The following is a 21,363-nucleotide window of genomic DNA, read 5'->3' on the forward strand; positions in this document are numbered from 1 at the left end:
TGATTTTTAAAAAAATCATAAACAAAACATTTTACAAAAACTATACCATTTTTAAACTTTCTATAATTGAAAAAAATTGCATAAATATCACATGTATATTATGTTTGATTGCAAATATTCTGTAAAACATCTAATACCGTTATATAAATGTAAGCAAAAAATCATTGCCAGCCGACTCTGTAATATTTAAAAAATTAATTTGGGTAACTCTTAGCAAAATAAACCATACATTTTCTGGTATAAAGTGCCTAAGATAGAGTAAAGGGACAGCTTATTAATTCTGATATAAAATTCACGTTTACGAACACATGTGACACGTGGAATATTTGATCATTAGTTTGTTTTGTTTTGAATTTCGCGCAAAGCTACTCAAGGGCTATCTGCGCTAGCTGTCCCTAATTTAGCAGTGTAAAACTAGAAGGAAGGCAGCTAGTAATCACCACCCACTGCCAAATCTTGGGCTACTCTTTTATCAACGAATAATGGGATTGATCGTAACTTTATAACGCCCTTAGGGCTGAAAAAAACGAGCATGTTTGGTGTAATGGGGAATCGAACCTGCAACCCTCAGATTACAAGTCAACTGCTTAATCACCTGGCCATGCCGGACCACATTTTATCATCTAAAACGGTGCATATTATTAACATGACACTAATAAAACTTGATTTTGCCTTTCTCTTACATAAAATATCGAGCAGGAATCTAATGGAATATGAAACACTAACCCTAAAGATGCCGAAAACGCAAATAATGAAGACACTAAACCATTTGTTGTTAAGTCATCGGGAAACCCACTTTTAGGAACATATATTGTTGTTTTACTATATCACATTTTAGTAATCCTTTATAAATAACGTTTCAGATCACGGATTTGTACTATATGAGTGGGTGTTTTGTTTAAACGGAAAACTACATATTGAACTACCTGCTTTCTGTCCATTACGGAGAAAGCAATATTCGACTTTAGCGCTGAAAGCTCGTAAACTTACCTCTGACCTACTACACAGAATTATACTGTACGACGACTGTTTGTTTAAAGTTAAGCACAAAGCTTCACAATAGACTATTTGTGTCTACCCGCCACGGGTATCGAAACACGATTTATAGCGTGTTAAGTCCACAGACATACCGTTGTGCCATTTGGTGGCCCGGCATGACCACATCATTAGGGAGCTTGACTCGTAATTTGAGTGTCGCGGGTTCGAATCCCCATCACACCACACATGCTCACCCTTTCAGTCATAGGGAGTTTTATAACGTCAGAATCGGTCCGACTATTCGTTAGTTAAAAGAAAAGCCCAAATATTGGCGGTTGGTGGTGATGAATTAGCTAACTTCCTTCTAGTTTTACACTGCTAAATTAGTGACAGCTAGCGCAGATAGCCCTGGTGTAGCTTTGCGCGAAATTCATAAAACAAACAAATAAACTGGAAGGATTGTTGAACGTAAACCTTGGGGAAAGATATTTTCTTGCCATAGGTTCATAGGCCTATCTGATATATATATCGCTCTGTTTTGTTTGTTTGTTTGTTTTAATTTCTCGCAAAGCTACTCGAGGGCTATCTGTGCTAGCCATCCCTAATTTAGCAATGTAATACTAGAGGGAAGGCAGCTAGTCATCACCACCCACTGCTAACTCTTGGGCTACTCTTTTACCAACGAATAGTGGGATAGACCGTCACGTTGTAACGTCCCCACTGCTGAATGGGCGAGCATGTTTGATGCGACGGGGATTCGAATCCGCGACCGACGGATTACGAGTCGAATGCCTTAACCCACCTGGCCGTGCCGGGCCATATATCACTCTGAACGAAATGTTTCCAGATCACTGATTTGTGACAGATAAAAGACGCGGGAATTCTTCAAAGTGGTTGATACGAAGTCTGGAACGTAATAAAAACATCTTTAATCGGTCATGATTTTTTTTTATTGAAGACGTTGCTTCCTCTTGTGTCACTCAGTCATTTTATCACATGTTTTAATTCTGAAAGAACTAAATAAACTTTAAAATACACGTTACGTCAGAAGCGTTTTCGTTTATTTGGAATTTTGCCAAAAGCTACATGAGGATACACCACCTTAATTTAACAGTGTAAGACTAGAGGGAAGTAAGGCAACTACTCATCGCCACCCACCGTCAGCTCTTCAGCTTATCTTTTACCAACAAATAATGGGATTAACCGAAGATTTAACGTCCTCATGGCTAAAAGGGTGAGAGTGTTTGGTGGGGCGGCAATTGAAGCCCACCATCCTCAGACTACCAATCAAATGCCCTAACCATCTGGCCATGCCAGCTCATTATAGTGCGAGCTTACAATTCGTGAATACTTCAAGTTTATTTGAAGTTGAAACAAATTTTACAGAAATGTTCTTATTTCAAATTGAAGTATACAGAATAATATCTTTTGCGTGTAAGTTTACCGTGGAATTATCATCGATTTCTTAGTTTGTTAGTTTTAATATTCAGTAAAACATCGGTATTAATAAAACTTCAATCTGATGATAAAAACTCACTGAACTAAAAAGTTAATTATACTTATGACACTAACACTAACTTTAGAATCTCGTTCTTTATATGAAAACATACTTTACTTACGTATCAAAGGGCATAAATGGAACTGGACCAATGAAGATAAAGGCAACACTGATAATGGCACAGCCTGAGACTCCAACTAGCTTTGTAATATCCTGTATGATATAATAAATTTTCAATGCCATTTTGATTAGTTGAACATTTATTAGCTTTGTTTTATCAAAGTTGTCTCTTTCAGTAGGTATAATAAATATAAAACACATTACATCTAAAAAAACAGAAACCAAGTTGATTATCAAACTCATATACTGGAACATCAAGATTCGAACAAATAAAACATAACCTATAGTTTTATCATTACTTATATATATATTTTTAATATTGTTTTGTTATGGTTGTTTTTCATAACTTATAATGAGCTGAACAAAGTCCACCAAATCTGAATAAGAAGTATATTAAATGATTATCACACAAAATGAGATGTATCTACTCAGAAAACCGTTAGGGATTATTTTTCTTAAAAAAACAACAACTCACATACACTTCTATCGACCAGTAAGCCCCACCCAGGGGCTGTGATAGCGTAGAATCCTCCTCCAACCACAAAGATGGTCCCCAGTATGAACGGTGAAAGATTAAACTGAAAGATAATTTACAAATAATCCTGTGATATTTCATTATCTCCTATACTAACAACCATGAAATACACGATGAACAAACAGCACATGCAAAACTCTGGCAAAGAATAGTTTAAAATATTTATTATAGGTGGCGCTCAAACCTCTTATATATAAAATATAATGAAATGAAGAATTACTTCAATATACATTTTTTCTCCCAATTTCTGAAGCTTTCGCAAGATTGATGTTGAAGTTTAGCCAATAACATCCTAGTTTTATAATTCTTGTTATGTTACTTAGAAGTTTAAGAAGTTTGTTGTTAGGTTTTAAAACTACAGTTACCAACAGTAAAGTAAAACTACGTTATTTAAAAAGCCGTTATCAAATTTATGGATATATTTCAATTAAAACTGAAGGTGTACATGTAAAGGAACATACGACACATTTTCTAATTGTGTACGTGCGCAAAAAGAAAAATTATTTTGCCACTAAAGTTATGGACTACATAATTAAACAAAGTCCGAAAAAAAATATTCACATTTACATTTCATTCTTTAAGAAATATTTCAATGTGAGTATATATTTATACAAACGCGTATATATATATTATAACCATAAATTTTAAGCCATAAACAAAACACATTAATATTAAACAAAATACGCTGCATAGTTTTAGAAAGATCCCAAGGTACAAGTTGCAACGTGGGATTATAAAATATATCCTAGGTTTTGGAGGTGACTAAAAAGTAGGACCCACAATGCGGTGGGGATACACCGTCTGTCAGTCTTAACCTCCAATTCTTTAGTCTTACATAAGAATATTGAAAATTTATAAATTAGGAGAGCGAGATGTAGGTGCTCAAGTCCACATCGTCCCACATATATATCACGGAAGCACTTGTGAATGTATAAAAATATAACTCTTACTGAAGCCAAAAACAATAAATAAAGGACATGTAGATAGTTTTATTGTCGTTAAGTATGCCCGAAATTTAGCGTTATAAGCCTTCAACTTAATTTCTATTATCTTTCAGGTAAGAAGAGACAATGTGCTTATTTTCAAAATCATTCATTGAACTGATATTTTATGAAATATCATTCACAAGTGTAATTTAAAATTTGTATAATATTGTATTCAGATATATACTTAACCAAGTTAGTGCTAAAGATAATTTTAAAAATAATATTTCGAATTACAACGAGATGGTGGCGCCCTTACCATTTACAACTTGACTCTAAACCGAGTTCTCAAACTTCATCAACTGTTAATATTTAGACCTACTGAACAATTTATTTAAAGTTACACTTCGTTACAAATATGGCAAATCAATTATAAAAATTTCGCATCATGTGTAACAAGAAATAAAATGAAACTGATAGCAATATCATCTCGTGGTATCGCTAAGCCTAAAATTAAGAAATCAAACCGAACAAAAATTCTTAAGTTGTTTCAGAAATTACTAAGATTAAGATGAAAAAAAGAGAAAAACAACTCTCCTAATTCCAGCTTTTTTTAGATACACTAAAAGTGATTTAATATTTCATTATTTAACTGAAACTTTAAACTTGGTTAGTTTAATCGATTTTTTTTCTCGACGGTACAAAATCACCACTTCCTTTAAGAATGCACTGGAGGATAACAAATATATTGTTTGAATACAATAAGAGAAGTACTGTTAATTTCTATTTATCAATATTGGATTACTCCTTCTTAAACAGAAACACAGAATAAACTCAAAACGAAAGAGGGCAAACAAAATACATATATTGATCAAAGATTTTTCTAACCTGGTAGAAACCTACTTCAAAGATTGATCCGTGATGACGAGAAAATCCACTTGTAGAGAAAAATATATATGTGAAAACGGCTGGTACGAACCTGACGTTTAGCGAAGAAGATCGCTCCCCTACATAGAGCTTTCTCTACCCATACCAGCCGTTTTTACATATATATGCTTCAAAGGTTGTTTTCAAAAACTGACAGTAGGTGCTTAAATTTGGCGACTATGGCAGTAAAATTAAATACCCGTATTTTTTGGACGTATTTTTAACAATTCTAATAGTATGGATTGTTGCACTGTCTTCCTGAAATGAACTAGTTCCGTTTGAGGATAGAATATTTATCACAGAATCAAATTGATTTTCAATAAAATTTAAATAATCATTTCCTGTTGCTTCACTTTTAAATCCCTAAACAATTCTAACATAAGTTTTTCACACCTTTACTGAATCTTTGTCACAAGAAATCCAAAGTTTTGTGAAAAATAATATAAAGGATGATTTATCCCATCAAGCCAAATTCTTTCCTTCATCTTTGACCCAATTTTTATGTTTTGGACATCAAATTAACATGTTATTAGAGGTTTCTGAACACTAGGCCTATCTTCGTAACCCTTTTTATGCATTTCCTATCAGGTTGCTTAAAAGATAGATTGTTTGTTGTTGGCAACATTAAGATGTAGGCAGACATTTGTCACCGTATATTTTATTGTTGTTTGACAACTGATGTTAATTCTCGTCTCTCATGATCTGTCGACTTTAGTCTCTCGATCGCTATTATGTTTGTTTGGTCTGGTTTTGTTTTCCAATATCTATCTCAACGTAACTTTTAACACTATTCCTTGAGATACATTCACTATTTTCTAGTTCCAATGAAAATGAATCCGACTGTGTATTTCGCTTACAATCAATCCTCTTTGAAAGTCTCATGAATCTTTTTAATTTGATGTTTTTTCTAACTTATCATAAAAAAACAACAAAGAAAACAGTCACCCGCTGGTACAGTGGTAAGTCTACAGATTTACAACTCTAAACTCAGGGATTCGATTCCCCTCGGTAGACATACCAGATAGCTTGATGTGGCTTTAGTATGAGAAAACACGCACAAAGAAAACAATATTTTATTCCCATACAGTCAGATTCAGTAATATAGATTAATTTAGTGCACAGTTAAGACACTATAAGGTTGTATATTCCGTAATCAGTGCCGGATTCTTTATTAGGCACAGTGCCTTGGGCTTGAGAAATTTTAAATACGAACTTATAATTGGCATATCTATAATATGTCTAACTTCTAGACTAATTTATAGAGCTGGGAGGGCCTACGAACAGAAGGTGCTTAAGCCCTACGATCGTCTTGATCCGGTACTGTCCCTCATACAGACACCATAATTTGAGGCAAAAAACAAATTTGAAATATTACCATTAATTTTGGTCCCCGTGTGTCAATGAGTTAAAAGGCATTTCTATGAGAAACACAATTATCCTTCCTAATTAAAATTCAATTTCACATTCTAACTAAATAAAGTATGCTCATAAATACCTGACGTAAATGCGGTTCTAATGTGGCAAGATTGTACCCAATTGTGATCGTTGTAATCATGATCGAAAGTCCGTCAAGAATTGTTCCTGGATAAAGCCAAAATTTCAAAAGATCTCCTGATTCCATATTCTCATTTAGAACTGAGTAGAGAGGAAAGAAATCAGATATTGTAATACTTGTAAAAATTAATATGTGAAAAAAAGCACGTAACTAAACAAAGTTGTTTGTTACTCGTTAAGTACAAAGCTACACAAAGGGTTGTCTATGCACTGTCCGCCAAGGGTATTGAAACCCGGTTTATAGCATTTTTAGTCTGCAATCATGATGCTGTGCCAATAGAGGGAACACCACACAAAGTAAACTAGATAAATAGGTAATATATATTCAGAGTCTTTGTTAGAGCAGCTTTCTGTATCTAGTAGCTGTTCATTGTGTAATTACCTTCACGTTGTATTTCTTTTAATTGTAAATATGTATTGTCTTCGATACCTTAAATAATACATTATAAGAAGAACTTGTTAACCTGATATTAATTATAATTGCGAATAACAGCATGTTTAAAAGATGCTATATTTTGTTAGGCTTGATTAGGAGTACTAAGAAATGTTTTTTGTTTGTTTTTTAATTTTGCGACGGCTCTAACTTGTCAGTGTAGGACTAGAAGGAAAGCAGTTAGTCTTCACCACCTACCGCCACCTCTTGAAATACTCTTTTACAAATGAATAGTTGTATTGACCGTCACATTATAAAGCCCCCACGGCTAAAAGGGCGAGTATATTTGGTGTGACAGGGATTTGAACCCGCGATCCTAAGATTATAAGTCAATCACATTAACTACCTGGCCATGCCAAGACTAACTAAGTAATGAACTTTGAATGAAAGCTACAACAGTTTGAAGCTGTGACATGTTACGAAATCATTTATAATGTTACGTCAACAACCAACAATACAACTGCTATTGTTTCAGTGTATAGCTTAACTGGTCTTTACGCGTTCTGTCTTCCGCGAGAAATCGAACCCCATAATTACTGTAAGTCTCTAAATTTACCGCTGACCCATCAGGAAAGAACAATGTAATACAAGTGAACAATACGTGAATAAGATTGTTTATTGTTAAGCACAAAGCTACACAAAGGGTTATCTGTGCTCTGCCCACCAAGATAGCTCAATAAGGAAAAATGAATAAACCTAACACTAATGTATTATAACATATATATATATATATATATATATATGTATTATTGACATAAAATAAGTTGTACACCTACAATGCATTTATCAATGTGTTGATAAGACAGCTGTTCTGGTGTAAACGCCTTTCCTGACGAGACGAGTATAATCAATTATATTTATATCAACACAATGTTATTAAGCATATCGTACAACCAGTTATATTTGTATGAATACAATAGGATTGGACACATCGTATAACCAGTTATAGTTGTCTCAACGCAACAGTATTTGTCATTTCATGTAACCAGTTATACTTGTTTCAACAGAATAGTATTAGCCATATCGTATAACCAGTTATATTTGTATCAACGCAATAGTATTATACATATCGTATAACCAGTTATATTTGTATCAACGCAATAGTATTGGACACATCGTATAACCAATTATATTTATATCAACACAATAGTATTATACATATTGTATAACTAGTTATATTTGTATCAGCACAATAGTATTGGACACATCGTATAACTAATTATATTTATATCAACACAATAGTATTACACATATCGTATAACCAGTTGTATTGGTATTAACACAATAGTATTAGACATATTGTATTTTTCCTTCAATGAGTTACTAATGCTTATGATTTAATATCAACTGTCAAATAGGAGAAGAACAGGGTGACTAAGGTCAAAACGTCGAGCCAATAAACGACGCTTACTGTAAAAAGGTGTACCACATTGGACCAAACCCTCAATTTTTCACGATAAGTTACTGTAATGTCAGAGCAACATGTGTGGCCTTAAGAAGTTTTCTGAATTTTACGATGGCTTATGGTTTCAAAAAGACTATGCCCTCAAACCCTCACGAGTTCATTCTGTCTTTAATGACGTAATATAGTTACATATTTTTGTAACGAGACTATTTCCGATGGTTGCAAGATTCCATTTAAAAGTCTGGAGACACACTGCTGATAAACCGGGTTTCGATACTTGTGGTGGGCACAGCACAAATAGCCCCTTTATATAACCTTGCGCTTACCAACAAACAAACCTGTTTATGCTGAGAAGTATGGTATTTTAAAGATATAAAAAAAGGTTTTCTCAACACATCTACTAGTTTATCTGCAAAAAAAAAGGTATTATAAAAGATTGATTCATTTCATCTCACTTGACAGTTATTTTAACAAACACAGATTATGATACTCAAAGTAGGTTTGTTTACTTTAGTAATATGCAGTAGGGACAGCAATGAATATCCTAAAATTTAAGGTTTAAAGTTGTCGCAAAAAACGTGTATTATACGAAATATTATATGGCTATATATCTGGACTTAGAAAAAAATTCGTTAATTCCGTAAATTAATAGGCTTACAAATCGTCAAAACCTATTTATAAATTTACTTGTGGAAGATGACATTTAGGACCTGACGAAGAGGGCTAACTCGAAATGTTGTTTTCCAATTCTGTGTACATAAAAACCTCTCTGCGTTTTGTAACCTACTCATTAACCTCAGCTAGACAACCAAGATCTTTTAAAATATAACAAAGAATCGAGTTGTAGAAAAGATCACCTACCTGAATCCGGGAGTAAGAAAACAGTTATGACTGCACAAACAATGAGTATTGCCCCAACAGTTATGAATGGTAAATAATAGCCATCCACCTAAATAAAATAGTGAACAAACCTATAAGTTAAATGTTGCTCTGGATGTTTAATTAAATTTATAACAGGTTAAAGTAAAAAAGCAGAATAAAGCATTTTTTTTTGTTTTTATTATGGATTTATTCATATAAAATTTAACATTTTTGGATGAATTAAGGTGAGGACTAATGGGGATGGTGCCCCAGGATCTGGCTCAGAAAATACCTGTTATAAGTTTAAGATTTTGTTCTGTTTTACCCTCATCTTTAGTCGCGATCAAAATAGGCCCGGTAGAAACATTTAGCCTAAGGTCCACTTTACCTTTATTCCCACCTTGATGTGTGGATAAAGTGTTTCAAAACCACACCAGCTCAAATTCAAGAACGGTTTATTCAAGTAATCTTTGTGTATCTTTGAGCGAACATTCTAGGAGGGAAGCAATTAGTCAATAGTACCCACCGCTAACCCTTGAGCACCTTTAAGTGAATAGCAGGTGCGAGGTAACGGACCAACAGTAAGAAAAAAGTATAGGGCAATGGCGCATGCGCAATGGATCTTCGAATTTTCAATCCAGCACGATAACCACCCGATCCTCCCCAGTGACTAAGCGGTAAGTTTGAGGGCGTAAGACACTAAAAATTAGGCTCTGATACCAGTGGTGGGCACAGTGTAGATAGACCATAGTGAAGTTTTGCGTTTGACAACAAACATCCAGCCCCGCCAATAAGGACAAATTATTCAGTAGTAACTCATCAGAATTATACGAGTGTAAATCGAAAATTCGGTAATTATTAACATTGGTTTGGTTTGTTTTGTTTTGATTTATCGCAAAGTTACATTAGAACTATCTGCGCTAGCCGTCCCTAATTTAGCAGTGTACGACTAGATGGAAGGCAGTTAGTCATCACCACCCACAGCCAACTTTTTGATTACTCTTTTACCAACGAATAGTGGAATTGACTGCACATTATAACGCCCCCATTGCTGAAAGGGCGAGCATGTTTGGGATGACGGAGATTCGAACCCACGACCTTCGGATTACGGGTCGAGTGCCTTAACCATCTGGCCATGCTGGGCCTATTATTAACATACTTATTTGAATAACACTGCAGACTAGTTTCTAGAATCGCTTTATAATGGCTGAATAAAAAAGACTAAAGTTACCTTTCAACTTTGATGGCAATTGTTAAATTTATTGACCAATAAATAACGGTTTGAAAAATATGTGAAGAGTCACATTAGATATTACGCTTTGAAGAATGTGATCGATCAACACTTAATAACAGCAAAAGTATTAATAACCACTGCTAAATAACAATTTTATTAAGGTAATTTGAGGACAGTGTTTCTAGGACTTTCTCACTGAGCTACAAAATGGTTATATGTGAATGTCTCTAATTAAACTGACAAGCTAGGGAGAAAATAAGTAGCCAATAACACATATTGTACATATCAGCACATTATTATCAGACCAAATGGTGGGATTAACCCATAACTCTTATAGAGCACCTCCTGTCCCCCATCTGTTTATGTGGCGATGGACTACGAACCATGAATTTCCACATTAATAGACCGAATATCCTAACCACAAATTTACACCCGGCCCAGTAATATGAGAAATAGCATACACAATATGAAACTATAATACACGTTGTACACAACTTGTTGTCTGATATTAAAACAGTTGGTTCAAATGAAAAAATTAAAAAACAAGTAAACAGTAACCTATATTTCTTACAGGTTAACTAAATTACATAGTAAAAAGATGAAACAGAAATGAAGTATGATCTTTTATGATTAAATATTTAATAATAATAGTCGGCTCGGCATGGCCAGGTGGTTAAGGTTCTCCACTCGTAATCCGAGGGTCGCGGGTTCGATTCCCCATCACACCAAATTTGCTCGCCCTTTCAGCCATGGGGGCGTTGTATTGTGACGGTCGATTCCACTATTCGCTGGTAGTCCAAGAGTTGGCGGTGGGTGGTGGGGACTAGCTGTTTTCCCTTTAGTCTTACACTGCGAAATTAGCGACAGCTGGCGCAGATAGCCCTCGAGCAGCTTTGTGCGAAATTCAAAAACAATAATCGTTAACACCGCTTAACTAACTTTTAGAGTAAAAGAGCTAAATAATGTGTTTGTTGTTTTTTTTAAAAGAGGAACGGCATGTTTCTGGAAGATAAACGTTGGTAGTAAAATTTATATTCAAGATTTTAGGGATATAAGTTAGTTCAAAGCTTTTTCACGAACCTACTTCAAAAAGGAAAAAATATAAAAATTCATAAACAAGATAATTTTCACCTCATAGAGGGCGCCACCTAATGTAGGTCCAGCAATCAAACCAAATCCATAGGCTGTTTCTAACGTTCCCTATTGTAAAATGAGCAAAGAATTACACACACAGTCATTATTATATTTAATTAGTTGAGCGCTGTAAAACATAGATGCATAGCAAATGTTCCAATACGACACAAAAACAACTAGTTTTACTCTTATAAATACGTGTTAAATCACATTATAACTAATATATTGTGAATGTTGACAGAGGTACAAGATATACTCACAAATGTTGTAGCCACGTTACCAGGAAATTCTGCAGCGATAATTGTGAAACTCGAAGTTGTAAATGCTGCAGATCCTAAGCCTTCTACTATCCGTACAGCAAATGCTAGGGCAATGAAAGGGGTGCCACTTGGTGATCTGTCGAGTATTCTAGAAAGCACAGAGTCGACACTATTGCCTTGAAACTCGTTAACTCAAGCAAATGTAAAAACACAAAAAATTAAAACCGTTATTGGTTGGTTTGTTTTGAATTTCACACAAAGCTACACGAGGCATATCTGCGCTAGCCGTCCCTAATTTAGCAGTGTAAAACTAGAGGGAATGCAGCGAGACATCACCACCCCCCGCCAACTCTTGAACTACTCTTTTACCAACGAATAGTAGGGTTGACCGTCATCTTATAACGCCTCCACGGCTGAAAGGACGACCATCTTTGAAGTGATGGGAATTCGAACCCATGAACCTCAGATCACGAGTTGAACGCCCTAATCACCTGTTGTTAGAATAAAAAGCAAGTGTTTCGTAACTATCCTAAAAACCAGAACTGTCCAGTTTAATACCTTTTCTTATTTTATCTACTGTTCTGAGTTACTGTTTGTTACGTCTCTTCCCGCCCGCCACATCATTATGTTTTTTTTTCGCTCTCTTGCTCAAATTGGTCTTTCCACAAATTGTCAAACCACCATTGTTTTTTTATTTTGCTTTTTCATCTTGGCAGAAATAATTTGAAAACGAATCAAAAACCATAATCTTAGCCCATCCACAAATAAAATATATTTTATATGAAGACCAAATTTAAACATACAATTAACAAGTGTCAGTATGAAAGAAAATGACACTAGACTGACGGATCGCTTGTCTGCGAGTGTGTTTGTATATGTTTCATTGACTTGGTTTGTTTTGAATTTCGCGCATAGCTATCGCGAGGGCTATCTGCTCTAGCCGTCCCTAACTTAATATTGGTTGACTAGAAGGACGGTAACTAGTCAATACCACCCAGCGCCAATTTTTGGGATACCCCTTCACCAATGAATAGTTGGATTGACCGATATACTTATAACGACCCCACGGCTGAAAAGGCGGGAATGTGGGTGATGAGATCCCCAACCGCTACCCTCAGGTTTTACAGCGCCCTAACTACTACACCATGTGTATCTTGTTGAAGGGAGCTGAAAAAGCTGGAAAAGATTAACCTCTGTTTCACGTTACTCGTTATTACTTCATAATTCAATAAACGCAAGACGAATTAAAACGTTAGGTATATCATCATTGTATTAATTCTTAGCTTAAGTCTAATACTTATGTGCTTCGGCCTAACAAAATACACCAAGTTTTCATGTAGGAAGCTGTGACAATGCTAACGTGATCAAAATCGCTAGAAGCAATTCTATAACGTTGCTCGCAGTGACAAACTACAGCAACCTATAACTTTACGATTACATCTTGTAGTCAACCTTGTAAAAGGTGTGTACAGTCTTGATTGAATGAAAGTCACAAGAGCAGTGCAGTAGCAAACGATTTTAGGCCAGCAGACGATGCATGATGACGACACTCACACTTTGCGAGGGATTGTAGGAATATCATCATTTTGCTGAGGCTTTGACTTACTTTCGTTTCTGAAAGTAAGTTTCAATTACTCACTGTTATGAAATACTTTGTTTGATATTTTGAGTTTATTCGTTTTAATGTATGTAAATTTAGTGTGGAGAAATTGGAAATAAAGCTGTTCGTAAGACTTCGGCAATCTCGAGGCCACGCCGAACGAAACTCCAAGATAGTACAGACCGTGGGATTAAGAAATCTACATCCCAAGTATATGCAAAGATTGGAAATGATATACATGTCTATCAGCAGGATTTGCATAAGTTTTTTTTTAATAATATAACTGTTTAATTGTTAAACCGCTCCCTGCTAGTGCAGCGGTAAGTCTACGGATTTACAACACTGAAATCAGGCGTTCGATTCCCCTCGGTAAACTCCGCAGAGAGTACGATATGGCTTTGCTATAAGAAAACACACACACATATAGTTGTTAAAATTTATGAGAGATGCTCATATATGTATCTAATATAAGATAAAAATCAAAGCATTCGTTGATGACATTTGGGTTAATGGTTTTAGTCCAAAGATTATTTTATTTTGATATCTCACAAAGCAATTAGTTTTTATCGTGAATATTAAAAGTTGATTTTTGTATTCTTTATTTTATTTGTTTTGGAGTGACATTTTTTTAAACACGTGCGCTAAGTGTTTCTTTATTCGGCAAATATATTTTCTTAAATTTTGATTCGAATGTTTATAAACATGTAAACGAACAATTAGCCAATATTTTAGACCCAACGAAAAGGCCTAATAAGAGGCGCTCGATAATAAAAGCTTTTCAGAAATGATGAAATCTCTAAAATAACACACACACCTTCATTCATTTCTAAGCACCCCCAGTGGCACAGCGGCATGTCTGTAGACTCACGCCTCTAAAAACTGGGTTTCGATACTAGTGGTGGGCAGAGAACAGATAACTCTTTGTGTAGCTTTGTACTCAATTCCAAACAAAGAAACATTTTGAGTATTCTCAAGTGTCCCAAAGACCCAAGTAAGCAGTAAAGGTTTCATATTAAACATTTCCTTTAAATCCTATGTATCTCTGAACTACCAAACATAATAGGACATTTCGAGGTCTTATTTTACCGCCGTGGTAAAAACAGCGTAGATAACCAACTTTATGCTGAACAACAAATAAGGTCCCGGCATGACCAGGTGGTTAAGGCGTTCGACTCGTAATCTAATAGTCGTAGGTTCGAATCCCCGTCTATCAAATATGCTCGTCCTTTCAGCAGTGGGGGCGTTATTATGTGACGGTCAATCCCACTATTCGTTGGTAAAAGAGTAGCCTAAGAGTTGGCGTTGGTGGTGATGACTAGCTGCCTTCCTTCTAGCCTTACACTGCTAAATTAGGGACGGCTAGCGCAGATAGCTCTAGAGTAGTTTTGTGCAAAATTCGAAAACAAACAAACGTGGTATTATTAGAACGTATTTCAGTCTTTACCATTCTGACACGATTTAACTTCTCATAACCTAATCTGTTTCGGGTCTCCGATGGGACAACGGTAAGTTTACAAACTTACAACCATAAAATCCAGAGTTCAATTCTCCGCGGTGGACTCAGCAGATAGCTCAAAGTAGATTTGCTTTGAAACAAACAAATCTTATTTAATGGTGCAACTGCTGGTGTTTCTCCACTTCCACTGAAACAGTGTTAAGTATATAGGCTTATAACGCTAACAGCCGGGTTTCAATGTCTGTGGTAAGCAGAGCACAGGTAGCCCGTTGTGTAGCTTTGTACTTCACGACAAATGAACAAATCCATTTTAGACGCAGATTGTATTAACATACCGAATACACAAAAGCAAAGGTCTTAAACGTACCGTCACAACGATAATTAATACGAACAAAAGAATTGATAAAGTTTTACGTGTCGCCATTGGCAAAATATAAAGCTCTGAGACTGTATAACGCCTTCGAGATATTTATATGCAAAAACGGCTCGTTTGGGCTGAGAAAACACTTTACATAGAAGAGCGAACAACGTTTCGACCTTCTTCGGTCATCGTCAGGTTCACAAAGAAAGAGGTAACTGACCGGAAGCTGACCACATGTTTGAAAGGGGGTTGTGTAACTGTGTGTCGAAATGTAGAGGGCGGTATTAGATGTTTGAATATATAATTTTATTTATTATATTAATATAGGTATAAAGGCGTTCCTTTATATTGGTTTATTTTGGGTTTAAGTTGTTGTATAAGTAAGGCTTCTTTAATTTTACGTTTGTTTATGTTTGTTTCTTTATTTAGTATTTGAGTGTTTTCTATGGTTATGTTGTGTTTATTTGACTTGCAGTGTTCGAAAACGTGTGAAGGTGACTTTTTATGTTCTTTGAATCTGGTTTCCATTTTTCTACTTGTTTCTCCAATATAGAAGTCGTGGCAGTTATTAATATAATAAATAAAATTATATATTCAAACATCTAATACCGCCCTCTACATTTCGACACACAGTTACACAACCCCCTTTCAAACATGTGGTCAGCTTCCGGTCAGTTACCTCTTTCTTTGTGAACCTGACGATGACCGAAGAAGGTCGAAACGTTGTTCGCTTTTCTATGTAAAGTGTTTTCTCAGCCCAAACGAGCCGTTTTTGCATATAAATTTCTCAACAAGTGGCCTTCGAGATATATTTTTTATGTGCATTGTCGAGAAGATTACAACATCAGGTAACACGACGTTCGAAAACACAGGGGGAGTAAACTATAGACCACGTGACTTTTTGACATCGATTCAAGGCCAGCTGCATCTCATCCACTGACTGGAACTTGAACTGTGGCTTTATTCTTGTCTTCGATAACGTAACACCTAAATCTCAAACAAGTCCTCACGTTCAGAGACGATACAACTGACAATGTATTGTGTAAATTGTATCACAATTGTGTTTTCAATTTCCCGCAAAGATATACGAGGGCTATCTGCGTTAGGCGTCCCTAATTTAGCAGTGTGAGACTAGAGGGAAGGGAGGCACCAAGTCGTCACCACCCATCTCCAACCCTTGGGCTACTCTTTTACCAACGAATAGGGGATTGACCATACTTAATAACGCCCCCATGGCTGAAAGGGCTAGTGTTTTGGGTGTGAGGGGATTAAAACCCGCGACCCTCAGATTACGCGTCGAGCATCCTAACCACCTGGCCGGGCAGCTTTGTGCTTATGAATATTTTGATGTCCTAATTATTTCGTCGTGATATATAGTATTGTAAAATTATTTAATTTTAATTTTAATCATCGAACCCTCAGCTGCACTGTATTAAACAGTTTAATTATTTAAAACATTAAAGGCCGGATTGTTTCTTGTTGTGTGTTTGTTTGCTATAAAGCACAAAGCTTTACAATTCTAACAGCCCATTATGTGACCTTCTGCTAAAAGAGACAAAGAAAACCGTTCAGTGTTTATTTTCTCTGTATAAGTTTGTAAGGCCCGGCATGACCAGATAGTTAAGGCACTCGACTCGTAATTCGAGGGTCGCGGGTTCGAATCCCCGTCACACCAAATATGTTCGCCCTTTCAGCCATGGGAGCATTATAATGTGACGATCAATCTCACTATTCCTTGGTGAAAAAGTAGCCGAAGAATTGGCGGTGGGTGGTGATGACTAGTTGCCTTACTAGTATTACACTACTAAATTAGGGACGGCTAGTGCAGATAGCCCTCGTGTAGCTTTACTCGAAATTCAAAAACAAACAAACAAAACAAGTTTCTAAGTGTAAAAAGTACGTAACTGTGTGGTATTATATTGTCTCATGATGCTCTGTTTGACGTACAATTTATGATGCCAACATACGAACACAAAAGCCATCACTTACCCGAACAAAATCGACGTTACTCCAACAATCAATATTCCAGAATTTAGCATAAACTTTGGTGTAATTAGTGCCATCTATAAAAAAAATCTTAAAATATATTTTGACATGATTTGAATAAATGACAATCAAGAAAAGTAAGTAGAACTGTTTTATTTTTATTTATTTATTTATTGTATTACTCATTGAGATGAATTTCACGTTTCAAGGTTCATCAAAGTTACATGATTGCTGGTTCGGTACAGCCGGTAACCACGATACATATTTTTATTTCTAATTAAAACATTCACATACATCTTATGAGCATTTACGTTCGAGACACTTTCTAATAGCTCAAGTCGTTTGAAAATATTTTTATTCTATTCCTAATCAGTTTTATTATATTACTATGATCTATGTGTTATAAACCCTTCTTCGCGTCTCCAGCTTGCCTGATCTATTTCTGCCAAGATGTTGAGGTATAATATATGACGTTTTTTAAGGATTCTTTGTTTGTTTATATTTTATTATATTTTGTCACTATATTCATAAAAACGGCACAATATCGTTTGAAGACAGATTTCAATATAATAACAGCAATAAGTTTATGAACTTACAAAGCTATAATTGAGGGTTTGATTCCCCATGGTAGATACAGAAGTATAAATAAACAAGCTATCTCTTTTACGTTTTCAGTTTTCAAGTACAAGTGTAGCTTTATAATTATTCTTTTGAAAATGCAGTAGTAGTCTGAGAAAGAATCATCTAGGAAACTAGGCCTACTACTAGAAAGAAAAAATGCTTTTCTTTTCACTAAGTACAAACATTTATATTTTTCACTGTTGTAAATATTAATACACATGCATGTGAAAGACTGTTAAAACACCTACTAATTTTCCATATATTGGAGAAACAATGAAAACTGTGAGTTGAAACACCCCGAAGACAAAACCATATTGTGTTGGAGTTGCACCTTTTATTTCCGCCTGTTGGATGAAACACGGTTATTATAACTATAGCACTTATAGAAAGACCATTAAATGCACAGCCATAAAAGATATTTTTTGATTCACAAAATAATTTTTATTTTTAACTGTTAGGCCTACTTTGTTGCAGAAGGCACATATGTGAATGTAAGCTGGTAGAGTGTTTCAAATAAAATCACTAGAGACTAAAAGAAGCTTTAGTTACAATAAGATTTAATTAACTAGTTTAGACATTTTGCATGATCTCTTTGGGACCCAGCATATATAGGTTGTTAGGGCGATTGACTCGCAACCTGAGGGACGTGGACTTGAATCTCCGTTGCAACAAACATGCTCGCCCTTTCAGTCTTGGGAGTGTTGTAATGTTATGATTAGTTCTACTATTCGTTGGTTAAAAAGTTGGCGGTGAATGGTTATGACTAGCTACCTTTCCTCTAGTCTTACACTGCTAAATTAGGGACGGCCAGCACAGATAGCGCTCGTATACCTTTGCGTGAAAATTCGAAACAAATCTTCCACTTCAGTCCAAAGTTCTGTGTTCTTCCGTTAGCATAGATTAAACCTGGCACAGTATTTAGTATTCATCCATTTTATAAACTTAGTTGGTTGGTTTTAAACACGTATTACTAGTTCACTGTATTCGTACTTTTGGAATACTGTTTTTTTGTTTTTTTTTCATTATTCAAAACAAACGTGAGCGGCGGTTATCTTGTAGACCGCGGATCGAAAGGTCCAGAGCTCTAGACGTGTGTAATTCAGTAAATATGATTAAAATGTTTCAGCTGTGGGTGCTTTATAAAAGTAGCAATTAATCACGTCATTGGGTTTAAAGAGTTGGACAGCCTTATCGGGGACAGATGCTATTGGCTGTTTGTCTTTCCTCTGGTCAGTATTTCGAGATTAGGAATGGTCATATTTTAACCTCGGAGATTCTGCAATTCATGTGTAAATTTTCAGTTCCAAACTTTCATTGTTTATTTCAAGATCCCAAATACAATTTTCGTTCCTTCTGTATTTCATTAACCAATGGACAGTGAACTTTCCTCCTGCTTGAAACACTGACACTTTGACCAACACAAACCAAACATACAGTAAAAGAAGTGTTAGTTTACGAATGCTTCAATGCTTTACTGTTTCACAATTCCTCGTTGGGACAGCGATAAGTCTTCGGATTTACAACGTTAAAATCAGCGGTTTGATTCCCCTCGATAGACACATCAGTTATCCCGATATGCCTTTGCTATAAGAAAACACACAAATCATTTCATCATTTTTGGAGATAAGAATACAACTGATCATTCTGTCAGTTTTAACGTTTGTTACTGGCAGATTGTGTTGTTATCTGTGGTTAAACGCATAATTATTAAACACTGACCTGTGTCCCATCATACTTCGACGAGTATTAAACCCCGATTTCTAGCGTCGTAAACCTACAGACTTACCACTGAGCCAGAGGAGAGGCTATGCTGGTTACACAACATACTTAGCTGGAAGCTTACCCTGATGTTTTATACTTAAAATTTCCGTGTAATGTTTTCAAATAAAGATATGTTCCTTGTAAAGAACCGTGAAAGTTCAAATTATTACATTATTCTTCAAGAAAATTTCTTTCAGAAAGTGAATGATCAAATGGGAACTTTTCTTATTGAAGAGCCTAAGCTATTTGTGTTAAAAGTAATGAATTATTTTTAAAAGTAATACTAAACACTGCTTATATTCCTTCTTCGGCTATTATTACTTTTTAATAATAATTTATTTGTTTCTATTGTTCTGTCCTGTATTAAACTTTTATTATAAAATAATTTCTGTCGTTATTTTCTAAGATGCTGTTTGGTCTCCTTTGTCAGTCTAAATTGGGCTTAGAATAAGATTACCTTATTATCATGCCAGTTGCACACAAAACATTTATTAAACATATTCTATGAATATCAAATGAATATTCAATATCTTAATTTTGTAACACGTTTCTCTATTTTACCTCTTTTGGAAAGAATGGCGCCTGAAGAGAAACACAGGAAGCGACACAAAAATTTCCAAAGGCAAGCATTATTAGGACCAGCCACTGACGTCGGTTTCTTTTCGGTTTCGATGTTTCCTTCCCATCTTTTATTGCAATTAACAATGGAGTTTCTTCATACTCACTCGATGCTCCAATAGCTGGCATTGTTTGTCCTACTGTATAGAGCAAAATATTGTTCCAGCAGTTAACAAAAAGCAAGTTTATCAAGTGTTTCTGATATATGTGGTTTAAATACGTTTATTTCAAGAACTTAAAATGGCAAAAAAAGATTAAAGTTAACATGAAACTTCATAATCTATTGTATGTTAAGTGTGAAGTTAGATTGTAATTAGTTCTGATTTGAGGCCCAACATAGCCACATAATTAAGATATTCGACTCCCAGTCTGAGGGTAACGTCTATAAAAAGTAGTAAGTTAAAAATGCTATTTACTTAAAACACAACAATCGTAGAAGATTAACAAAAATAATCGGTAGAACTGTTATTGAAAATGAAGCGGACTATGAAGATTAGTGCGCTTTTAATAAACATAGCGTTATAGCACAAAACCTTTTAGTAAAGCCTGCTAAAAAGGCCCGGTATGGCCAGGTGGTTAAGGCGCTCGACTTGCAGTCTGAAGGTTGCGGGATCGAATTCCAGTCACATCAAACATGCTTACCCTTTCAGCCGTGGGGACATTCTAATGTGACGGTCAGTCCATCTATTTATTGGTATAAGGGTAGGCGGATGGTAGTGTAGATTGCTACCTTTACTGTAATCTTTCAATGCTAAGTTAGAGGTGACTGGCCTGGATAATCCTTGTGTAGCTTAGGGCGAAATTAAAAAGCAAACAGTTTTAAGTTGTGTTGGGCCATCAGAAAAAAAAACTGAAAAGAAAATTTCAAGTAGTAACAACATGTGTTCGCACTGTTGGTCCTGGACTTGGTCAATACTGTTGAAATAATAACAAAAATATAAAATATACTATCTTTATTTATTATTATTAAGCAAAGGGTAGATATCTGAATGTTCACGCTGTCGAGCCGCTTTCGCATACTTACGATACTACAAAACGTTCCAACTACTTTAGACTGTGGATGCGTTATAAGAGTGCAAATCAGATTCTTAGAGTGAC

The 21,363-nt window shown here is 35.4% G+C and overlaps 1 protein-coding gene across 4 annotated transcripts in view; it reads right to left on the reverse strand.

The window, feature by feature from the left end:
• LOC143233686 (MFS-type transporter SLC18B1-like) overlaps nucleotides 1–21,363 on the reverse strand; it is a 53,100-nt gene that overhangs the window by 18,419 nt on the left and 13,318 nt on the right. For all 4 annotated transcript variants that reach the window (XM_076470186.1, XM_076470187.1, XM_076470188.1 and 1 more), the window contains exons 2-10: nucleotides 20,209–20,405; nucleotides 18,135–18,230; nucleotides 17,269–17,342; nucleotides 11,863–12,010; nucleotides 11,600–11,668; nucleotides 9,235–9,322; nucleotides 6,477–6,616; nucleotides 3,076–3,174; nucleotides 2,598–2,689 (exon numbers count right to left, since the gene is read on the reverse strand). In XM_076470186.1, the coding sequence (XP_076326301.1) occupies nucleotides 2,598–2,689; nucleotides 3,076–3,174; nucleotides 6,477–6,616; nucleotides 9,235–9,322; nucleotides 11,600–11,668; nucleotides 11,863–12,010; nucleotides 17,269–17,342; nucleotides 18,135–18,230; nucleotides 20,209–20,394 (992 nt within the window). In that variant the 5' untranslated portion in view covers nucleotides 20,395–20,405. The remainder of the gene's footprint in view (nucleotides 1–2,597; nucleotides 2,690–3,075; nucleotides 3,175–6,476; nucleotides 6,617–9,234; nucleotides 9,323–11,599; nucleotides 11,669–11,862; nucleotides 12,011–17,268; nucleotides 17,343–18,134; nucleotides 18,231–20,208; nucleotides 20,406–21,363) is intronic.

The sequence above is a fragment of the Tachypleus tridentatus genome, chromosome 12 (assembly GCF_004210375.1).
Source record: "Tachypleus tridentatus isolate NWPU-2018 chromosome 12, ASM421037v1, whole genome shotgun sequence".
NCBI classification, from domain to species: Eukaryota; Metazoa; Arthropoda; class Merostomata; order Xiphosura; family Limulidae; genus Tachypleus; species Tachypleus tridentatus.